The following is a 19,659-nucleotide window of genomic DNA, read 5'->3' as shown; positions in this document are numbered from 1 at the left end:
TTAGCAAAATGTGCAAAATTAAACCATGCCCCACTCTGCATGGAAATGGATATAGAAAGGATTGCTATAGCTAAAACTCAATTTCCTGTGTGTAAAAATGAATAGTGATAAAAGTGTTGTTCATGTAACATCCTAGAATGAATGAATTGAATGCCTGGTGTTACTCCCTGCCCCTCAGGCAGCTCGTACAGACCAAGCCTCTTTGCTCACCTTTTATCAACTGCTTCTCAAACCAATTTCTGATTCAAAGACTTTAGCACTGCACTACTCCTGGAACAGCATGGCTTCCAAACCCTTCATCATTTCTTGCACTCTATTTGCCACATCTAACAAGGAATCACCTTTGTCAACCAATCACTTCTGTTGTTTCTAAGTTCTGAAGGGAAAGGGTCTTATCATCTATGCCTGCCATGCTATGATTAGATGTGTTTGTTGTTTTTCTGTTGTAATATGAGATTCGTTTTCTTGAGTGCTGAGGGCATACAGTCATGCTTTTATTGTCTACGCCTAAGCCTGGCAGCGCGGTTAAGCATTGGGGTGCAACTTGCATTCTCATATGGCTTATAGTTTACACACAAGGGAGGTTTAAGCCCACGCAGGCGCCACCAGTTTCTGGCATTTTTGATTATGCCTTCTTGCTTCATCATTTCAATAAATTGTGTGATTTAAATTTCATAACAGGGAATATTATGGACTTGCTATATAAAACATTCATGCTGAGCCTTAACCTACACAGGACAACATATGAAGCAGAGTAGATGAACCTTGAGGCAAACAACAAAAGCATATAAGGCTTCAGGCAAGAACGGCTCTCTGGCAGGTATGGATACACTGTGCTTCTGCCTGAAAGATGGTCTCGTCGGGTTGGTTGGCGTGTTGCATGGCAATGGCATGTGGGAACTCATTCAGCATTCGTTGCTGGAAGGCCTCCAGGCGCTCATAGTCATGTCCACGGCACACAAATTCCTTGTTCTGAACAGTAAGCAGATAAAAGAGTGTTACTCAAAATCAAATGCAAAGACGGGGGACATTCAGCGTTAACACTGTCTTTAAACTAGACATACGGACACATGGTGCAAACAGAGCAAACTTCTGATGTCAGTACATGTAATCCATTAAAATGTTCTGCGTGTCAGCATGTGTTGTAATCCCTGCATCACATGAATGCAGTAAAAGCATATGTCCATTCCAGAACTAATAATAGTAAACCACAAAAAGTACCGGTTGAGTACTCTATGGGCAGAAATGGCCGGCAACTCTCTACAGCTCGTTACGCTAACTCAACAAAAAAACAAACACTGAAAGTAAACATAAGCATGCGTCAGAAATCAATAAACACGAAGCACATTTGCTCAGCACTCAGCGCCATGAAGCCCCATGCTCCCCCGCTGCTGGACCCGCCGCGCAGAGCCCGTGAAAGCAGGCCACCTCGGCCCTCTCACCCTCAGGGAGGGGCGGGGTTATTGACTCTGCTCCCTTTAATCCACGCGGCTGCTCTCGTGCTTTCCCTGTCCGCCCTGCGCACTTGAATATGTGCGCCCACTCGTAGTGAGCAGAGTCAGTTCAACGGCCAGACCGCCAGGAGCCCGCCTCCCCAATGGAAAACTGTCAGCCGTGGTTGCTCTAGCAACCCGACCATCGCCGGGGGTTCGTCAGTACCCGGACCCGCTCTGCTGCCTTCGCCGGAAGATTCCGGCTCTTTGATACTGTGACGGAGTCCGAGGAGCCCGTGGACGTGAACCGTGCGTGCTGACCTCTGTCAGTAGAAGACGGACTACAACACGAGAAAGCAGTTGTGCATGACTGATACAGCTCCCTCGGGAGATTTTGGTGTTAAGCACTTCAAACTGAAGAACCGCTCATACTTGGTTTACTATTCGAATGTAGGTATTTAATATAATATAACCCGACCCAGAGGGTGGTAGCGAACATTACAGAGAGTATACTCATTTGCGGCAGTGTGTCTCAAACACGATGTACTGTGGGTGTCTGTGGTGAAGTAGGCTCGGATCACAGAAGAAGGAGGTGGTAGGCAGGAGGGGCAGGGAGTTAGGAAAATGCAAAGGTTGTAATCAAATGTGACACTTTACACATATTTATTACTATGCATTACTTGGCACAGATTAACTATTTCAAGCACAGGCGTAAAAAGATATGTAGTGGTTAAAAAGATTTGCAGTGATTCATAGGATTATTTTTTACTACTGTCGAAGCTAGAATTAGAATCCAAGTACTTGGGGCAAAATATCAGCGCCCAGCCTCTTGCATCATGAACTGTGGAGGCAGAAGGCTGGATTTAAAAATGGGTACAACAACGGCCTCGTGGTTAGGCTGGCGCTAATTTAGAGTTTGCTAAAAGATTTCCAACCTATCTACCTTTTGACCAGTCACCAAGCTCAGCACATATCTTCCCATGAAGTGAAAACATGGCGTCTTGCTGACCTCTCCACCAAACGAGGTAAGACTCCCCTCCCCCCCACCAAAAATAATAATATAAACGTTAATGATCTTTTGTTTAATTCTGCCTGGACAATGTCTGCAGCTCTAGTCATGGGAAACTCGGTGCCATGGGGCACCAACATAATGACAAGGACCATGAACTAGCTTTTGAGCATTCTGTTTTCACTAGAGAGAGGTGGGGGTGGCATCCGTGCCCTGATGTGATGTGTTCCACTATGTGGGAAAGCAGCATGAGCTGTGTGGGGGGACTGACAGGACTTGACTGGAAAGATCACACTCTTAGGCTGTGTTCCTTAGTGTCAGGAAAAATCCAAGCCCTGTACAAACAGAATGTGGTCATTTCAGTTGTGTTAATTATTGCACCCCCGAAAACTTTCCGTCAGACGTCACCAGCAGAAATCAGTAATTTTGTTTGGTGGAAATGGCCTCATTTCCATCTTCAAAAATATCTGAATAGGAGAAAACTCCACTTTGGATTAATGGCTTGCTAAACACTATACCCTGACTTAACATACTACATCTTCTACATAATGGTTTAGGGTTCCTGGGGTGCACCCTCACAGAGGTAGGAGGGACCCTGTTCATGTTTTTGTAGTCAGCACCTACAGCAAACAAGGACAAACAAGACTGATGGTGTGCACAAAATGGAAACTGCAGAAACATCATAATGTATACCACAGCACAAAAGGAACGGCATCTGCATGTGTGCGAAACAACACCCAACACGGTAAACCTGGCTGTCTGAGAGGTAAAAGGCGGAATATGAAATCAATTGTTTCCGCATTCAGAGCATCTTGTTGGAACAGTACTCTTGCTATTTTTTAACTCCACTGTGACTTATTCAAATGCTATCTGTTTATGATGAGACTTTAGCTGCAATTCATGCCAAACCTTTACTCTACGGGTTACAGCTTTTTGGGTCCTCTGTTGGATCACACTGCAGGAAACAAGAAATGAATACAACTGAATTAACCCACTCTGATCAATTGGGCTGTTTGAACCTCATTAGCCACTAATCATCTCATATCAAAGCAAGAGCGCCAGCTGGCGGCTGATGCCAACTGTGGGCAGAGCGATGGTGAGCAATGTTATGGAAAAGAGCCAACACTGACACAGCTTTGCCATATGGGCTGAGCACTCCATCCACAGTTGCTAACATTAACAAGCGAGATAATTTTCTGTTCTGTCAATACATATAACACCACATGCAGCTGACTGATCTCTCTGGGACACATGGGGTGATTGCTGATTGCTTGTCCACCGGCATATGCGTGTACACTAATGCATGCTCTATGATCGGCTGATCAATGCTGCGTTAGTGATTTTTCTCTGCTACCATTAGAAAACAGAGCAGGACAAAAGAATCAGCTAAAAAGAATGGGGGAGCAAAGTCAATAGTTTGTACCATTACTCAATAGGGAAGCTTGATGAGTGAAAGACTGCCCACAGGATTATGACCACTTAAGAAGCTATCTTAAAAAAACTCCAAAGAGCTCAAGAGTCAAAAGTATTTTAAGATTCACACTATTCTGTTGATTGGCCTACACATCTTCAATGTAGTACCAAAAACGTAGTGTTGAATTTCCTGAATGGTGTAAGGTAGCAAAGGCATGCACAATTAAAGTGACTAGTGTGTTCTGTAATAACAGAGAACAGCTGATACACTTAACAAAAGTGAGCATGTCTAGTTATCATAATGCCTTGTATTTACACTTCATTATGTATTGTTTATGCCTTTGATTTGCTTCTCTCCCAAAGTGCCTTTATTATCAGCCATGCAAAACTTGTCTGATTTTGAGTAACTAAATGAGACTATAATGTTTAGTTCTGGGTTAGAGTGTGCACCAGTACAGTGGACGCGATGTCAGAAAGCAATAAAAGAGAAGTCACTTCCATGTTCTAAGCAGAGTATCAGTAGTCATAGTTTCCCTGTAACAGAGGGTATGGTCCTATTTGTATGCTTTCATATGGACACAATTTTCAGAGGAAAAAGGTAGTTGCTCAAAAACCAAGCAGCCGCCAAGTTGAGCAACTGCAGTGAATGATCTTTGAGTCAGTCTGTGACCTAAGTAGAAGTTGGTAACTTTGTCCATAGTAGGTTAAAAGAGACTCCAGAACCAAATATGATTAGCTCTGCCAGTTGTGTTCAGTATGGGTGCTAGGTTGACAGTGTCCGACTTCGCCATGACTTTGTCGTTGCATATTCGGGAAAAATGAAGAATGGAAAAATGTAGCCCCACTAGACCCTAAGAGTGATGATATTCATATGTTGCCCTCTGTTTTGGTCAATTAGATTCCCAGGCAAACAGAGATTAAGGATTGCTAAATCTGACCTTTCGCTATGATTGTACTGTTTGCCATCCTGAATGTTGATTGAATTAAGGTATGTGGTCATTTAACATGAAGTTTAGACCAGAATTTATTTAGAAAAATTAAACTGCCATAATACTTTCTTATTAAATCTTAGCAGTTGCCTACCAGTTTCCTGATGAAATTGAAAATAGGAGACACGGCATTAGAATATTAGAGAACTGATTCATTTGTAGACCTGTATATATTTTGGTGACGGATTGTACCATAAACGAATAACAAATATTAAATTAGTGATTATTCATCTAATTGCCTTATACTCCTGCTAATAAGGTATGCATTTTTCGTCAATAATCACTTTCTTTGGCCTTATAGATTAAAAAGCTATTCATGGTTAATTTCCTATTTAAAGTTCAGCAAGTGCTGTATTTATGCATAAAGACTTTGTGAAGAGGAGTGCGATAAACATTTGAATTCCCACCAGTATAATTTATCAGAAAGGTAGGCACCTCCAGGGAAACTATCATCTTCTAATGTTGAAGGGCACATATTATAACTAAAAGGTATTTGTGATCTCAGTAGTTTGGGGAAAATGGAGGTGGATGTGTTTGATTCTCGATCAATGCAAAGAAGCAAGTTTCTTCATAGTTCCACCTCATATCGCCATAGGCTTAGCACGTTTTAAAAAAAATCTCATTGGAGAATTTACCTATTACAGAGTGAGAAGGGATTTTTGACAGCGGGGTTAACTGGGCAGCTCCTGCGGTCGTGTGCACTGTATTTCTTGGTATGTCAAGTGCAATGACTGTATCCTTGATGACACATTAACAAAACAAGTAAAGAATGATATAAAAGTGATTCTGAAAACTTTACTCACTCTCAAGAAAAATGGAAACTTCTTCCCATAAAATCCAACCCTGAAAAATTCTGGCTCCAGACGCTGCTGATCCATAATTTTATCATAAAGAGACGCCTCCATCATCTGAGAAGAAAAAGGAACGCGTGAACACATTTTCTCAGGAAGTTATTATAGATACTGCAGAGACAGAATAGGTTCACCACCCCGTTTTCCAACCAAAACATAACATACTATCTGATGAATACCGATTCTTAAGTCATCAAGACCCAATGGCTTACACATCCAGCATTTTTATATATATCGCTTAATTTACTTATTCACAGTTCGGAAGAACAGATTCATGTATTTGAACATGATCATCTTTTGCAGCAGTGCAAACTAATAAAGATTATGCAAATGATTTGGGGACGGGGGTGTAAGAATATTGTACGTTAAAAAGAATCATACTTCCCCATTGGCTAAGGTTTCATATTTGATCTGTTATTAATGGAGGAAACACTTTTCTAGGCATCTAACAGTGCAAAATATTACTTTCTAGTGACATTCTACGATGGTGGTGTCATTGTCAGCTTTGATGCTAAATCAGTCAGTCCAGAACGTAAAGAATTCACCTACTTATCATTGACAGGGCAGTCACTTATGATTCTAGGTTGCCTGAGCTTCAGTTTTCAAAAATATAGTGCTGCACTCTAGAATGGATGGCAGTATATTTCTGTTGTTTTCAATAACTTCCCAGAAGCCGTTTGTCTTGAATTATTTTTATTTTACTTGGGGGTGTCATAACACACAAATATGCAGCTGTCTAAAATTCATCAAAAGTGCCCGCAATAGCTTCAGGACAACAAATTCAATCTGGTCTTACATGGAAATAAATAAATGCGAAATTGGAGACCTCAATCATTCTTATGTAGAATCCGCTAGGCCCATATTCATAAGGAAACCTCGGTCTTCCTATTACAAAACGTTATGTAGCGATTGTGCATTCATTGCAGTCCCTAATGTTGTCTCAGGAGTCCTCTCGTAACCCTATGCATTACTAATCCTCACCATACTAACCTGAGTCAAATCCATTTCCTCTTTCCCTAAAATCAGAGTTTCAGCGGTCACACTCAACTTTTATTCACTTTGTTTCAGACATTCATTTCATCACCAGTATTCGAGAGCAATCTCTCCCATTATCAATTTTACAAAAGTTTCTGTCTACTGACAGACAAGTGGTCCTACTCACTTTGGACCTACAACTGGGATAACATGTGCAATGCTTCATGCTGGGCCTGTCTTCACAACATTAATCTTCTAGATTTGTCTTTTAGCCTTTGATTACTATGCTTTCTAAAAATATTTGTAACATAATCGCCTTTGGCTCACCCTAGCCTGTCACTGGAATGGTACACTTATCTTTTTCCTCCCGTCATTCCATGCATGTGTTCAGAACTATTTTTTACCTGGCGTGGATATTACTAACAGAACAGCAGGAGTGAAAAGTGTTTTTGATCCCTTTAAACTGTTGCTAACATAAAACACAGAGACACTGTAATCCAATGATTTCATATCTAAAATATAAACAGGTACTATATTGCAAGACCATGCCTTAATTCTACATGTAATTAGAACCCAAAGAACGGAGTCAGCCTCTTGCTCCTGTCATCATTGCATGGTCCTCTCCTGAATAATCTTTCCATTTGTTCTAATCTACTCAGCATCTCTCTTGAGTAGAACGATGATTTCAACCACTGCAGTGAAAGTGCCTTCGATTAATTACACTACATATCATCAAACCGGAACTTTCCTCACTTTTACTGCCAGCACCTTCCCAATAACGTCCCAATACTCATTCATTGTCCTTGTTACTATAATTCGAATTACCTGCACTGTTTCACACTTATTTTCTCATAAAACTCGCTCAATACCTTATGAGTGTATTGAACACTACACCACACCCAAGTTTGAAAGATGAGCCTATAAAATTAACTTTTCTCGGAGTTACTTTTTTGTACACTGGCCATGTTTTTATGATACCTCCTCAGTTGATTGTTGGTCTCACTAGTCATGATAAGGATCTGTAGCTTCTAGCAATGATTTTTCCATTTTGTGTAGCTTTCATAGTCAATTTATCAATGGGCAATATAAAAGAAAATTAAACAAGACTCAAATATAATGCACCAGGCTTCGTTACCCTCATCTTGCTGAGATTTCTGTAGTCATAGTAGCTTTCATACTGCTCGGCAAGTTTCCTGCAGAGAATAATTCCATTTTCCCAACACTGAGAAAAATATAAAACGAAAAATCAGCACGAAATATTCATTGTCATTTTACTTCACAATAATCATACATGTAGCTGTATTTAACCTTTGTGGATCTACAATACCATGTCTTGTTGTCATGATCTGTACATACTGCTTGTGGTTGCCGTGTTCTAGAGGGGACTAGAATACAAATTCCCTGTATAAAATAATGAGATTGAAGGTCTAGCTGAACTCAGGCTATTATTGAGTGTCCAGAAATTTGTAATTTACAAAAAGACACTTATTCACAAAGCATGATATCACACAATTTTTATTAAGGGTCCTTTCTGAAAAACGCTACCTTCCCAAAGCACAACCATTGTATTGTAGGCAGAAAAGGGACGTCCAATAGTTTTCAGGTTGTTAGTAAAATAGGAGTAAGCCACCTTGCCTAAATTAGAATGTACCTCATTTTCACAGCAAAAACAATCATCAAGAACAATAAAACTTGAGTGGGAAAGATCCCAATTCAATTAAAGTATAACGCATTCTCTGCCCAAGATTTAATTACATTGTGTAACACTCCTGTTAATTAGTTTGCCATAATCTGTTTAAGTTTTTAAAAAGCTTTTTGAAGCTGTTTTAAATCATAAGCACAATCCGAAGATTTTACCTTATCTAATCCTATCGAATTCTGTATGAGTAGGTGGTAGAATATTGCTACTGTACCATCTTGTAGTGAGTCTAAAAAGCAAACGTCTTTTATCTAATCATTTTCATGAGTATTTAAAATTAGTTTAATTCTGTATTTGTTGATCTCAGTTGAGGTCTGGATCAAATAAAACATTTGTTTTTACTATTACTGGTGGGAAAGATGATTATCGTAGAAGAAAACAATTCAGTGTGTAAGAGACCCTGTTTCATTAAAATGACAGAAGTGACTTATCAATTCGTAAAAGCACATCTAAAGGTGGTAAAAGAACAGCATTTCCTTTACCTGTGGGGCTAAATACAAAGTGACAGAGCAGGACAGAGAGGACAAGGAGGTCTACATCCTTGCAGATGTTTAATCTACAAACCGAGATGAAGTCAAAGAGTGTCTACTTAATAACTCTATCACTTGACACTTCTTCTCACTGGGACTAAAAGGGGGCTAAATGTCAACGGCAATATTCACCTGGAACATTTACTTTCATCTAAAATAACTATGCGATAACGTCTCAGAAACACTGCAGCCCTCAGCTGCAAAAAGAAAAACAACCCTTTCTCGTTTTCCATTCAGGTGTATGGTGTCTATCCAACTTTTGATGGTTGCATACGCTCATTATAGTTGGACCAGCTTTGTTTCCCCCACCATGATCAGCATTTTACCCGTTAGCAACACCAGCGGTTCACTGCTGTTCACTTTAGGGACTGTTAGAATAAAAATCATCTTTTTTCTTCCTCTTACCAATTTGATTATATTGTTAAAATGTATTCTGGCTTTTCCTCTGTAGGGTTAACCATTAATTCAGCCTCCAATGTGGACACAAGTCTGGGGGGTCAGCCCTAAAGAAAATAGAGTTTTCTGAACTGCTTCTCAAGGTAGTTCATGACAATCTGAGATGACAATCTGGCGACAACGGTCCCAGGTATGTACATATTTATTTGCTGAATGTCCAGGCTTGAAACACACTGGAGAATACAGCCTAGTTAGAACCACAATTAAAAATACTCTGCTGCATCATGTGCGAAATCACACCTGTTTCCCCCATGCAGTTAAAGACAGGGGGTGTTACACTCTGTTCATAACTTTATTTCCTTTTCAGGCCAAGCTTAGTATAATGTGCTGTAACACCAGAGTGCCTTCTCTACTACAACAAATTCTCTATTACATTTGCCTCACATGTATACACGCCCCAACATTGCATGAAGGCGCTTCCAAACATGCACATTTTCAGACAGAAAGTCGTAGTGATTGCTGGCAATTCTCGTCAACGTTTGCAACATAGTGATGGGGCCAGTGAGTCCTGTACTAAAGTGAGCCACAGGAATCAGAAGCTGTGAAATAGTTTCCAAAGCATAACCACCAATTGCTTATGCTGTGGTGTTCCTAAGGATTCCTGGAATGTGAGGCTTGAATCAAATAAAATATGATGGTCCAAAGAAGCAACCATGCTGCCATGAACATGATCATCTCTGCTTGTTGTTCGCAAACCAGCTTAGAAATAGGGGATTAGTAGCAGTTGGGTGGGAGAAACTTTCAGCAGGAAAGGGTGGAACGCACTGTCCTTGACCCCAGTGATGCACCACTAAATGGCGAGCCCAATTCAAGATTGAAGTCTTGTGACCTTGATCCATACTGGTGACCTCAATCCAAGATGGTAACTCCAATCCACAATAGATACGCCCTTTCTCCCTTGTAAACAATCTGAAGTGTATCGCCTTACACTTTCGTTGTTTATACCATAAAACAAATATGTGATTAGCTTGATTGAGATTCTTAACTGTGCTTTAGTATCAGGAAAAAGGAGGTTTTGCACACAGGATGATATTGCAACCAATAAAAATATCAAAAGAAATGCATGAAAGTGTGAAAAAAAGCATAGATCCCTGCTAGTACTGTCATAAATGCTGCAGAAAAGTTTTATAGTTTCAGGTTCTGATGACACATTCAGGAAAAGTTAGCTGTATCACAATTTCATTGTGCCCATTAGTGCAACCTAATATTCTCAGTGGTGCAATGTAGTCATTTACTATTTATTACATTGCCTGCACGTTTTGTATATCACTTTGGCAAGGCAAGGGTATCGCTTACACAACATTTCTGATTTAGAATGAGCCTTCCCTAAAAGCAGGATACAAATAATTTGTCACACTATGCCTGGAAGGGACTGTACAAGAGCATTACATAATCAGACACGTTTAGAAATATCAATTGCCACACAAGGTCAGGCTTTTCTTATGGATGCTTAATGTGTTTTCTAGATTAGTACATTAAACAAATAAAAGATGTGCTTACCTTTCCCCTGTCAAAGTTCTGAATTATGGTCAAGTGAAGAAACTCCTTGCGCTGCCACTCTGTTTGCATGGGATAGTTGAGAAATTCTCTCAAGGGCCGGTCGGACCACTCCAGTAACTCATCATAGAGCAGCAGAGTGTAGGCAGCCTCTGCAAGGCAAGGTGGACAAGATCAGACATAGGCAAGCTCAAACAACGAAGAGAGGACTGATTCCGTGTATGACAGCCTTGAATATTACTCTACTTCTGATAAGACTATTTGTTAATTGTGAGTTTGTTGAAGGGGCCTCAATGATGAGGAAGGATCTGGGTGTCCAGCAGAGTGCTTAAAGTTGAATGAGGTTATCAGTGGCGCTTGTCTATCCAAATTTATTTTCTTGTTAGCATATGGAGAACTTGTTGTCGGAGTTCTTGAATGTACCATGGTACTGAACATTTATATTTGGAGTCTCATTTTTTTCAAAAGTGCTATTTGTTACACAAGGTGGCAGCTTGAAAGGTTGAGAAGTTCCTCTTGGATGTGGTCCACAAGGAAATGCTTGAAGGAGAGGAATTTGTGTTATGAACGGCTATTTTATAACAACAGTGGGGAAACAAAAACTGTCCCCCACTGTTGTCATTTCACCAATGGAAGAACTCACTAATCCTGGGTTCTGCTTGGTCTGTAAAGACCCTAGAAAGGTGGCAGAATTGCAACTTTTATCCTCATCAACCTTCTACTACTTTTTGTGGGTCTTCCCAGGCCACGGGGAGGTGATATAACAGAGGCAGTATGCTGCCTGCACCAACCGCCACAATTCCTTGTCAGCAGTGCTGACCAGTGGCTCCAAGAGAGTCGCAATCCATGTTGACTCTCCCCTCTCACTGTGAGAGTAGAGCACACAGCTTTGGGTAGTAAGAGGTAGGGGTGACACAGAGGGTGGTTGGATGGCAGGAGGCAAGTAATTATTTGTACATCTTTGAGGCGGAGGTTGGGGTAAAATATAGAAGGTGGCAGGGTTGGTTGGCAAAGTATGTATTTTTTACCCCCAATTCAGGCATGCTTGTAAATGCAGACAACAATTTTCTCAAATGTGCCCAGCTGAGAAGATTACATGGAGAAAGTGGTGGGGGTGGCTGGCATGAGTCTAGGTATTTTTGTTTATCACTGTGTGCAGGGTGGGTGTGGATGCTAGGATGACAGTAATTTTGTTTTAATCTTTGGGAGGGCATCGTCAGACCTTGTTCCTCCTTTACTCTTCTGCTCTTGTGAGACGTTGAAAGCAAGGGGCAGATAAAGGGGTCAAATATAACATAAAAGTGTAGATAAGTAAAAAGTGAATAACAGGGATGATTTTCCAGATGGATTTATGAGTAACATCAGAGACCATTTTAGCTTCGCTATAGTTGTCTTTCTGATGATACTCAAAACCCAGAGGTGAAAATAATCCGGTTATTCACGGTTACCCATTTATTATTCTATATTTTCTATTTCAGTCGGCCTTGGGGTTTGCAAAGTGGTCAGTACATTCATGGGGATCATGGTCTAATGCTGGATAGAGGGTAAGGCGGCCAGGTTCAGACTGAGCTTTTCTGACTTCAATATCAAGGTTTCATGATGTACTGTTTGATGTTCATGGTGTGGAAGAGTGATAAAGAGATTCATTTACTGACTCAGTGCTTGAGTTGCCGAGAAATGTGGGACGGGTGAGCAGAATCGAGGATCTGGGGGGTCTGTTGGTCAGGTTAAGGGAGGGCAAGGTAGACTTGTGGATGACAACAAGTCCTTCTCCTGTCATATGAATGCTGACTAAGTGTCGGATGTTTTAGACTGCTGGGAAGAAGTTGTCTAAGATTATTTTAGTGAAGATATTAGATATGTTAAATGCATGGTGAGATTGCTGAATGTGTGGTGAGGAGACTGAGTTGGAGGGACTGCACTTTTTGATGTCTGTATGTGCTAGGGAGTGGGAGGTGGATGCTCATATTCATGTTTGCTGTGTGTGTGATTAAATATTTTGGACATGAGTCTGGGTACAGAGTTTATGGAGTGTGAGAAACATGAAGCTGAAGGGTTACCTGCAGGACAAGGGTTCTGGCTCTAGACCCTTCCTGGCCTAAAAAGGCAGCGTCAGGCGAAATCCTTGTCCGTGTCCACCCTTAAAAGTGGACATCAGGTTAATAGAGTGCCCTCACACATGATTGGCTGGCACGCCTAAAGTGAAGGTCCTTACAGGATGTAAAGGTGCCCACTGGGGCTCAATTATTTTGTCTTAGTTTGTGGGCATATTCTTTTGTATTGTGATATGTACAACTATTTCAATTGTATCCATGTGCTTTCTCTTAAAGTCCATTTAATGACACTGGTGGTTCCTGTGAGGCAAAGTATTTCTCAAGTCCTGTGATGTCGTTGTTAGAAAATGTCTGTCTTTGAAGTGTCAAACAAACATTTTGCGTTCCTCCCCCTCTTTTTATGAAGACCTTTTTGTTGGCTTTAGGACTGTGGGCAATTTACCACTGCTGACCAGTGCCAAAGTGCATGTGCTCTCTCCTCTAAATATGGAATAATTAGCTTACACCTGTACGGAATATTTGATTTGCTTGCAAGTCCCTTGTTAAGTGGTATACCATATACCAAGGGCCTGTAAATTAAATGCTACTAGTGTGCCTGTAGAGCTTTTTGTGCCACCCACGAAAGTAGCTTTCAACATCTGTCTTATGTCTGCCTCTCCAGGGCCAGTGTGGGCAGTTTACTGCCACTACGACTTGGCATTTAAAGCTACTTAGCAAACACAAGGAGATGATGGACGGAACGCTGAAACTTTTCAGACACTCACCCCCAGCCACAGATCTGGGTTGAATCCATCATCATTCTTTAGCTCACCTCGCCACCTCAGTTCAAACCCAGCTATATGCAAATCGGACTTGTCCCTGTGCCTCATGGGAACAGTCCTGCACGAACAGCCAGTCCAGGTCCGCCCTGAACCGGAAACAAGCATCTTGGGACCGGTTTCTGGGTAACACCTATCATCAACAAGGCTAGCTTCAATCCAGTGGCAAAGTGAGCTAGGGACCTATGTCTGGGCATACCCTGCCAACTTAGGGCGAACAAAACAAACACAAGGAGATGATGGACGGAGCGCTGAAACTTTTCAGACATTCACCCCCAGTCACAGATCTGGGTTGAATCCATCATCATTCTTTAGCTCACTTCGCCACCTCAGTTCAGACCCAGCTATATTCAAATCAGTCTTGACCCTGTGCCTCATGGGAACAGTCCAGCTCGAACTGCCAAGCCAGGTCTTAGAGCTGCTCTGAAGTACAAGTTACTCACCTTTGGTAACAATGTATCTGGTAGAGACGATTATAGCCGCAGATTCCTTAACGTAGAATTATCCCCAGGCGTGAGACTGGATCCAGAAATTTTTTCTTTTCCCAGCATCTCTGCGCGCCGGGGGCGGCACTGCGTGACTCCGCCCTGAAGCCATCCACAATCGTGACGAAAGCGAGTTCACATAAGCCCCACCCCGGCGCGCTGACATCAGTTTTCTTCGGAGAACTTTTCCGCACCACAACGCAGAGCCATCACAAACCAAAAAAATTGAGAATATGGGAACAATCGGCAAAACAGCAGACAAACCAAAAGGAAGGAAGGAAGCGAATGGAGGGAAACATTGACTGCATGGCAGATTCTGATGCATTGCTTGACGCCTCTGGCTCCGGCTCCCGTCTTCGGAACTTACGCATCACCTTCGCTGCATTGATCTTGCTGCTTACGACCAAGAAAGGTATTTTGTTCCCCAGGGCCTGCGTGGGTCCTGTAGCTGGCTGGCGCTCCATTGGGGTCTGCCCGAACTTTGACTTTGCCCCACTCCAGCCCGACCTAAAGTAACCTCTTTTGCGCCACTTGCTTCTAAGCCCTTTACTGCATTTAATAATTTAAAATTCATTTACTCAACTACTATACGTTGGATTTTTGTCGTTTGGACCTTGTTTTGTTTATAATATAGTAATCTATTTTTATAAATCTGTGTGGAGTTATTGTGTGGTGTATTCATTGTGTTACTGTGTGTGTTGCACAAATAAATGACACATTGCCTTTTTCGATAAGCCTGACTGCTCTGTGCCAAGCTACCAGATGGGGAGCACAGAATATCTTTTAGTGTGTTTTTAGCTTACCCTGACTAGAAAGGTGGTTCCTGCCTGGCCTGGGTGCATACCTCAGCCAACCAGGAATTCAATTTATAACTGTGAGGCAAGAGGACAAAGAACTGCTGGATGAAGTCTAAGCTTAATCTCTGATCGAGTTGCATGTCAATGGTACGCATGCCACTAGATAGTCTTGACATTCTTTTCTGTTGTAATTAAGCATTCCAAAACCATGTAAACACAGTTCAGTTTGGAGGTGTGGCTGTATTACTGTAAGTTACTGGAACTGTCCACCTTTTTCGAGGGAATTAGAAATGCCTTTGAATTGTTTAAAGAACTGTCTCGCGTGAATGAAGCATGTAAAATAGTTACTATGTTTATGACAGTAGTTTGGGCACATGGCTTAGGCAATGAAGCTGGGAAGAGAAAGGGCCATCAAGACTGGCTCTACTGTTAAGCAAGAGGATCATTCTGGAAACTTCAGGACTGATGCGCAAGTAGTCTGTGTGGAAGCGTCATTGCTACTCTTCTTTCAAGGGCCTGTTCTGTTTATGGACCATTGTTCGCCTGGCTTGACATTATAGGATCATATCCATAAGATCAACGGCCCACGCAATCTAGAGATGCTCGCATTGTTGGGCCTTGCCACAGCATTTAACATGGATGGATAACATCCTGCTTCATTCAGCTAAGTCATTATCAGTACAGGACTGATTTAGTATCCCTCTTTTTGCAGAGGTGGTCAATCACCATCTCATTATTCCACCATTCCCCCCATCATGTCTGCAGTGCTTAGCATTTATATTTAGCAGTTATTATCATTCATTCAGAGACGGGAACTCAGCTATCAGTCTCACAGTAACAACATATAACTACTGATCAGTGGTGATTTTCCATCTAATCAATGTGAGAATTTAACATATTGGCTAACCAAAATGAAGTTTGAAAGCATCAGCGGTGACTATAATAAATAGATCCAAAACTGGATTTATATCACTTGAAAGCAAGAGCTTTCCTAACAGTGTTGCCTTACTGGTCACTACCTCCCTTTTTCTTGGTTGATATGCTAAGCACACTCACAAAATAATGGAACTCGTAGTTTTAATGGACAAGTAGCTTGAACTAGGCAGCCAGATGGTTTACGTTGTACAGAAAACAGAATCATTCATTCATTTAAACTATACAAAATAAAGAGGTTAATGAAAATAAATTGAGACAAACAGTTGTTAGATATGTGACCAGTTCCCTATTAATTATGCAAACACTCTGTACTTCATAATCACAATGCAATCCCTAGCTTAATTATAAAGCAAGCCGAATTCAAGGGCATGAATGGTCATCGGTACGGGAAGGTGGGAAAAAGTGCTATGTACCTGAGCTAATGAAAGGTGATACATTAATCGAAGTTTGGTGCTTTATGTTGCATACAACATTGCCCCTTACTATCTACTGTAGAAATATTTAAGCCCTCAAAAACATACAGCTTAACATCCTCGGATAAGGTTATGCTGCAGTTAGTCCATTTAAAGAGGCATTGGTGGACGGTAATAGATTCTCAGTTCTGGTCCCCAGGTTAATGAATGACAATCTTGCATCCATTATACGGGAGCACTCCCACCAAGGATTTCACTTTTTACGCAAGACATTTTAATTCAAAGAACAAGCCTTCTCTACTGCAAGCAATAGGAACCCCATCCCCTAAAGATACTTATGCACTCAGCACACAGTGAACACTAAACAAGTGTTCTACTCACTTTCTTACTTAAAAGGGACACCCTATGTTATATAGTAAATTAGAATGTCACACAGACCAGGGCAGATGGCCCCCCCATCTGTTGAGCAGCATAGGCTATGCTACACCTGCAGCAGAATGCTACTAATGAAATCGACCACTCCAACTAGCATTTCGTTGAAGGAGCTCCAGCTGAAACAGTAACAACACTTTGCTTGAAAATCATAGCCGGATGGCCTGACATATCCTATCTCTCAGAAACAACCCCTACAGGATCTTGCCAATTATTTTAAGATCTTGAAAAGTCTGTTTTTGCATTGCCAACCTTTTGATAATATTAGTCTGTAACTGCTTTGTAACAATTTATGGTGTGTGCTGCAAAATGTGCACTCTAGAGTTAAATAGGTTGTAAAGATGTATCTCATTTGAATTAAAATGTTGGGTTGGACATGGGTTAAAATGTACCCACAGACCCATCAGGTAGAGTGCCCTCCCAGGTGTTAGGTTCTATCATCAGAGTCTGGATGTATAAGCATTGCAGATTCCAGCCAGTACTCTATTTTTTTTGTGCAAGGCATATTTGCATGATATAAGAAAGGTGGGATCACTGCCTGCTCTTAAAAATATTTTTTCAACATTCTCAAAGGGAAAGAGGCCCTCTTCCCATGAGTGAATGAATTACCGCCACTTTTAAAATTGTGGTAAAATGGTACTGTTTTGAGACCAGAATTCAGTCGCAAAATAGTAATACGCACAATACTGATTCAGTACTTGGAAGGAATTCTCAAAACACACCCCTTCCAAATGGCGAATCACAAATGCAAATTGGGATTCAGTAAAAAGCTACTGAATAGCATTTTGCAGATTTGAAAATGCATTTTTCCGGTCGCATACGGCCCGATTCGCAGAAATTTGCTTTCATATGTACAATACATTTTAAAGAATCATAGTTTGTATTTAGTCAGTCAGTATTTGGGAAGGGCGTGTTTAGGGTGTCCCTCCCAAATACTGACCTGCAGTGCTATGTATGAATGTATTGCACCCAAATTATGTCCGCAAAACATTACTTTTTTACTGACACTTCAAAGGTGGTGTTAACCATTCACAAATGGGAAGGGGTCCCCTCACAGGACTGCTTCCCCTTTGTGAATGTTGAAACAAATAGTTTTTAAGAGCAGAAAAAATGAGGTGTAAACATTTCATTGTTTGAGACACATCCCATTTTCATTTAGGGAAAACGGGCTGCAATAATAAAAAAAAGATTGCTTTAATAAAAAGCAACAACAGATATGCTGGTCTGCTAACCTTAGCATCCCTGTAATTGCTGCAATTCCTAATGGTTCAGAAAAGGGGGTGGTGATGAACAGAGTGCCTGAATTAAGCAGACCACTCTTACCCAGTCCAAAGATCAGGGCTTGATCCATCACCGTTTTTTAGCTCACTGCACCATCCCAGCTCAGAACTTGGCTATATGCAAATGAGTCTGTTCCTGTCCCAGTGCATGATGGGAACAGGGCAAACCAAACTACCAAGCCAATTCTTGTACTGGGAAGGAAACAAGCTTCCGGGGACCGGTTTCTGCCATTTCAGGCGTCGTCGGCCCGGCTTGCTTGAATCCTGATGGTGCAATGAGCAAGGGACTCACATCTGAGTATACCCTTCCACGCTTATGGTGGACAAAATGATTCAGAAAAGGGGGTGGTGATGAACAGAGTGCCTGAATTAAGCAGACCACTCTTACCCAGTCCAAAGATCAGGGCTTGACCCATCACCGTTTTTTAGCTCACTGCACCATCCCAGCTCAGAACTTGGCTATATGCAAATTAGTCTGTTCCTGTCCCAGTGCATGATGGGAACAGGGCAAACCAAACTACCAAGCCAATTCTTGTACTGGGAAGGAAACAAGCTTCCGGGGACCGGTTTCTGCCATTTCAGGCGTCGTCGGCCCGGCTTGCTTGAATCCTGATGGTGCAATGAGCAAGGGACTCACATCTGAGTATACCCTTCCACGCGTATGGTGGACAAAATGATTCAGAAAAGGGGGTGGTGATGTACAGAGTGCCTGAATTAAGCAGACCACTCTTACCCAGTCCAAAGATCAGGGCTTGATCCATCACCGTTTTTGAGCTCACTGCACCATCCCAGCTCAGAACTTGGCTATATGCAAATTAGTCTGTCCTGTCCCAGTGCATGATGGGAACAGGGCAAACCAAACTACCAAGCCAATTCTTGTACTGGGAAGGAAACAAGCTTCCGGGGACCGGTTTCTGCCATTTCAGGAGTCGTCGGCCCGGCTTGCTTGAATCCTGATGGTGCAATGAGCAAGGGACTCACATCTGAGTATACCCTTCCACGCTTATGGTGGACAAAATGATTCAGAAAAGGGGGTGGTGATAAACAGAGTGCCTGAATTAAGCAGACCACTCTTACCCAGTCCAAAGATCAGGGCTTGATCCATCACCGTTTTTTAGCTCACTGCACCATCCCAGCTCAGAACTTGGCTATATGCAAATTAGTCTGTTCCTGTCCCAGTGCATGATGGGAACAGGGCAAACCAAACTACCAAGCCAATTCTTGTACTGGGAAGGAAACAAGCTTCCGGGGACCGGTTTCTGCCATTTCAGGCGTCGTCGGCCCGGCTTGCTTGAATCCTGATGGTGCAATGAGCAAGGGACTCACATCTGAGTATACCCTTCCACGCTTAAGGTGCTCACTGCTCCATCAGGATTCAAGCAAGCCGGGCCGACGAGGCTGAAATGACAGAAACCGGTCCCCGGTAGCTTGTCTCCTTTCTGGTGAAGAATTGGCTTGGTAGTTTGGTCTGCCCTGTTCCCATGATGCACTAGGCCAGGGACAGACTAATTTGCATATAGCCAGGTTCTGAGCTGGGATGGGGCAGTGAGCTAAATAACGGTGATGGATCAAGCCCTGATCTTTGGACTGGG

At 41.9% G+C, this 19,659-nt stretch overlaps 2 protein-coding genes across 4 annotated transcripts in view; one reads left to right on the top strand and one right to left on the bottom strand.

Annotated features, from left to right (window-relative positions):
• Positions 1 to 19,659, bottom strand: part of DOCK4 (dedicator of cytokinesis 4) — a 1,604,094-nt gene that overhangs the window by 190,203 nt on the left and 1,394,232 nt on the right. For both annotated transcript variants that reach the window (XM_078674485.1, XM_078674490.1), the window contains 4 exons: positions 10,856 to 11,004; positions 7,806 to 7,892; positions 5,648 to 5,752; positions 831 to 972 (listed from right to left, as the gene is read on the bottom strand). In XM_078674485.1, the coding sequence (XP_078530611.1) occupies positions 831 to 972; positions 5,648 to 5,752; positions 7,806 to 7,892; positions 10,856 to 11,004 (483 nt within the window). The remainder of the gene's footprint in view (positions 1 to 830; positions 973 to 5,647; positions 5,753 to 7,805; positions 7,893 to 10,855; positions 11,005 to 19,659) is intronic.
• LOC144817731 (uncharacterized) overlaps positions 1,774 to 19,659 on the top strand; it is a 135,368-nt gene continuing 117,482 nt past the window's right edge. Inside the window, exons 1-2 of one of the 2 annotated variants that reach the window (XM_078674508.1) lie at positions 1,774 to 1,883; positions 9,351 to 9,485. In XM_078674508.1, the coding sequence (XP_078530634.1) occupies positions 9,459 to 9,485 (27 nt within the window). In that variant the 5' untranslated portion in view covers positions 1,774 to 1,883; positions 9,351 to 9,458. The remainder of the gene's footprint in view (positions 1,884 to 9,350; positions 9,486 to 19,659) is intronic. The other variant, XM_078674498.1, reaches the window with a different exon arrangement.

This window comes from Lissotriton helveticus, chromosome 1_1 (genome assembly GCF_964261635.1).
Source record: "Lissotriton helveticus chromosome 1_1, aLisHel1.1, whole genome shotgun sequence".
NCBI classification, from domain to species: domain Eukaryota; kingdom Metazoa; phylum Chordata; class Amphibia; order Caudata; family Salamandridae; genus Lissotriton; species Lissotriton helveticus.
Note: the sequence above shows the minus strand (reverse complement) of the source record. Positions and strands in the feature narration are given on the sequence as shown.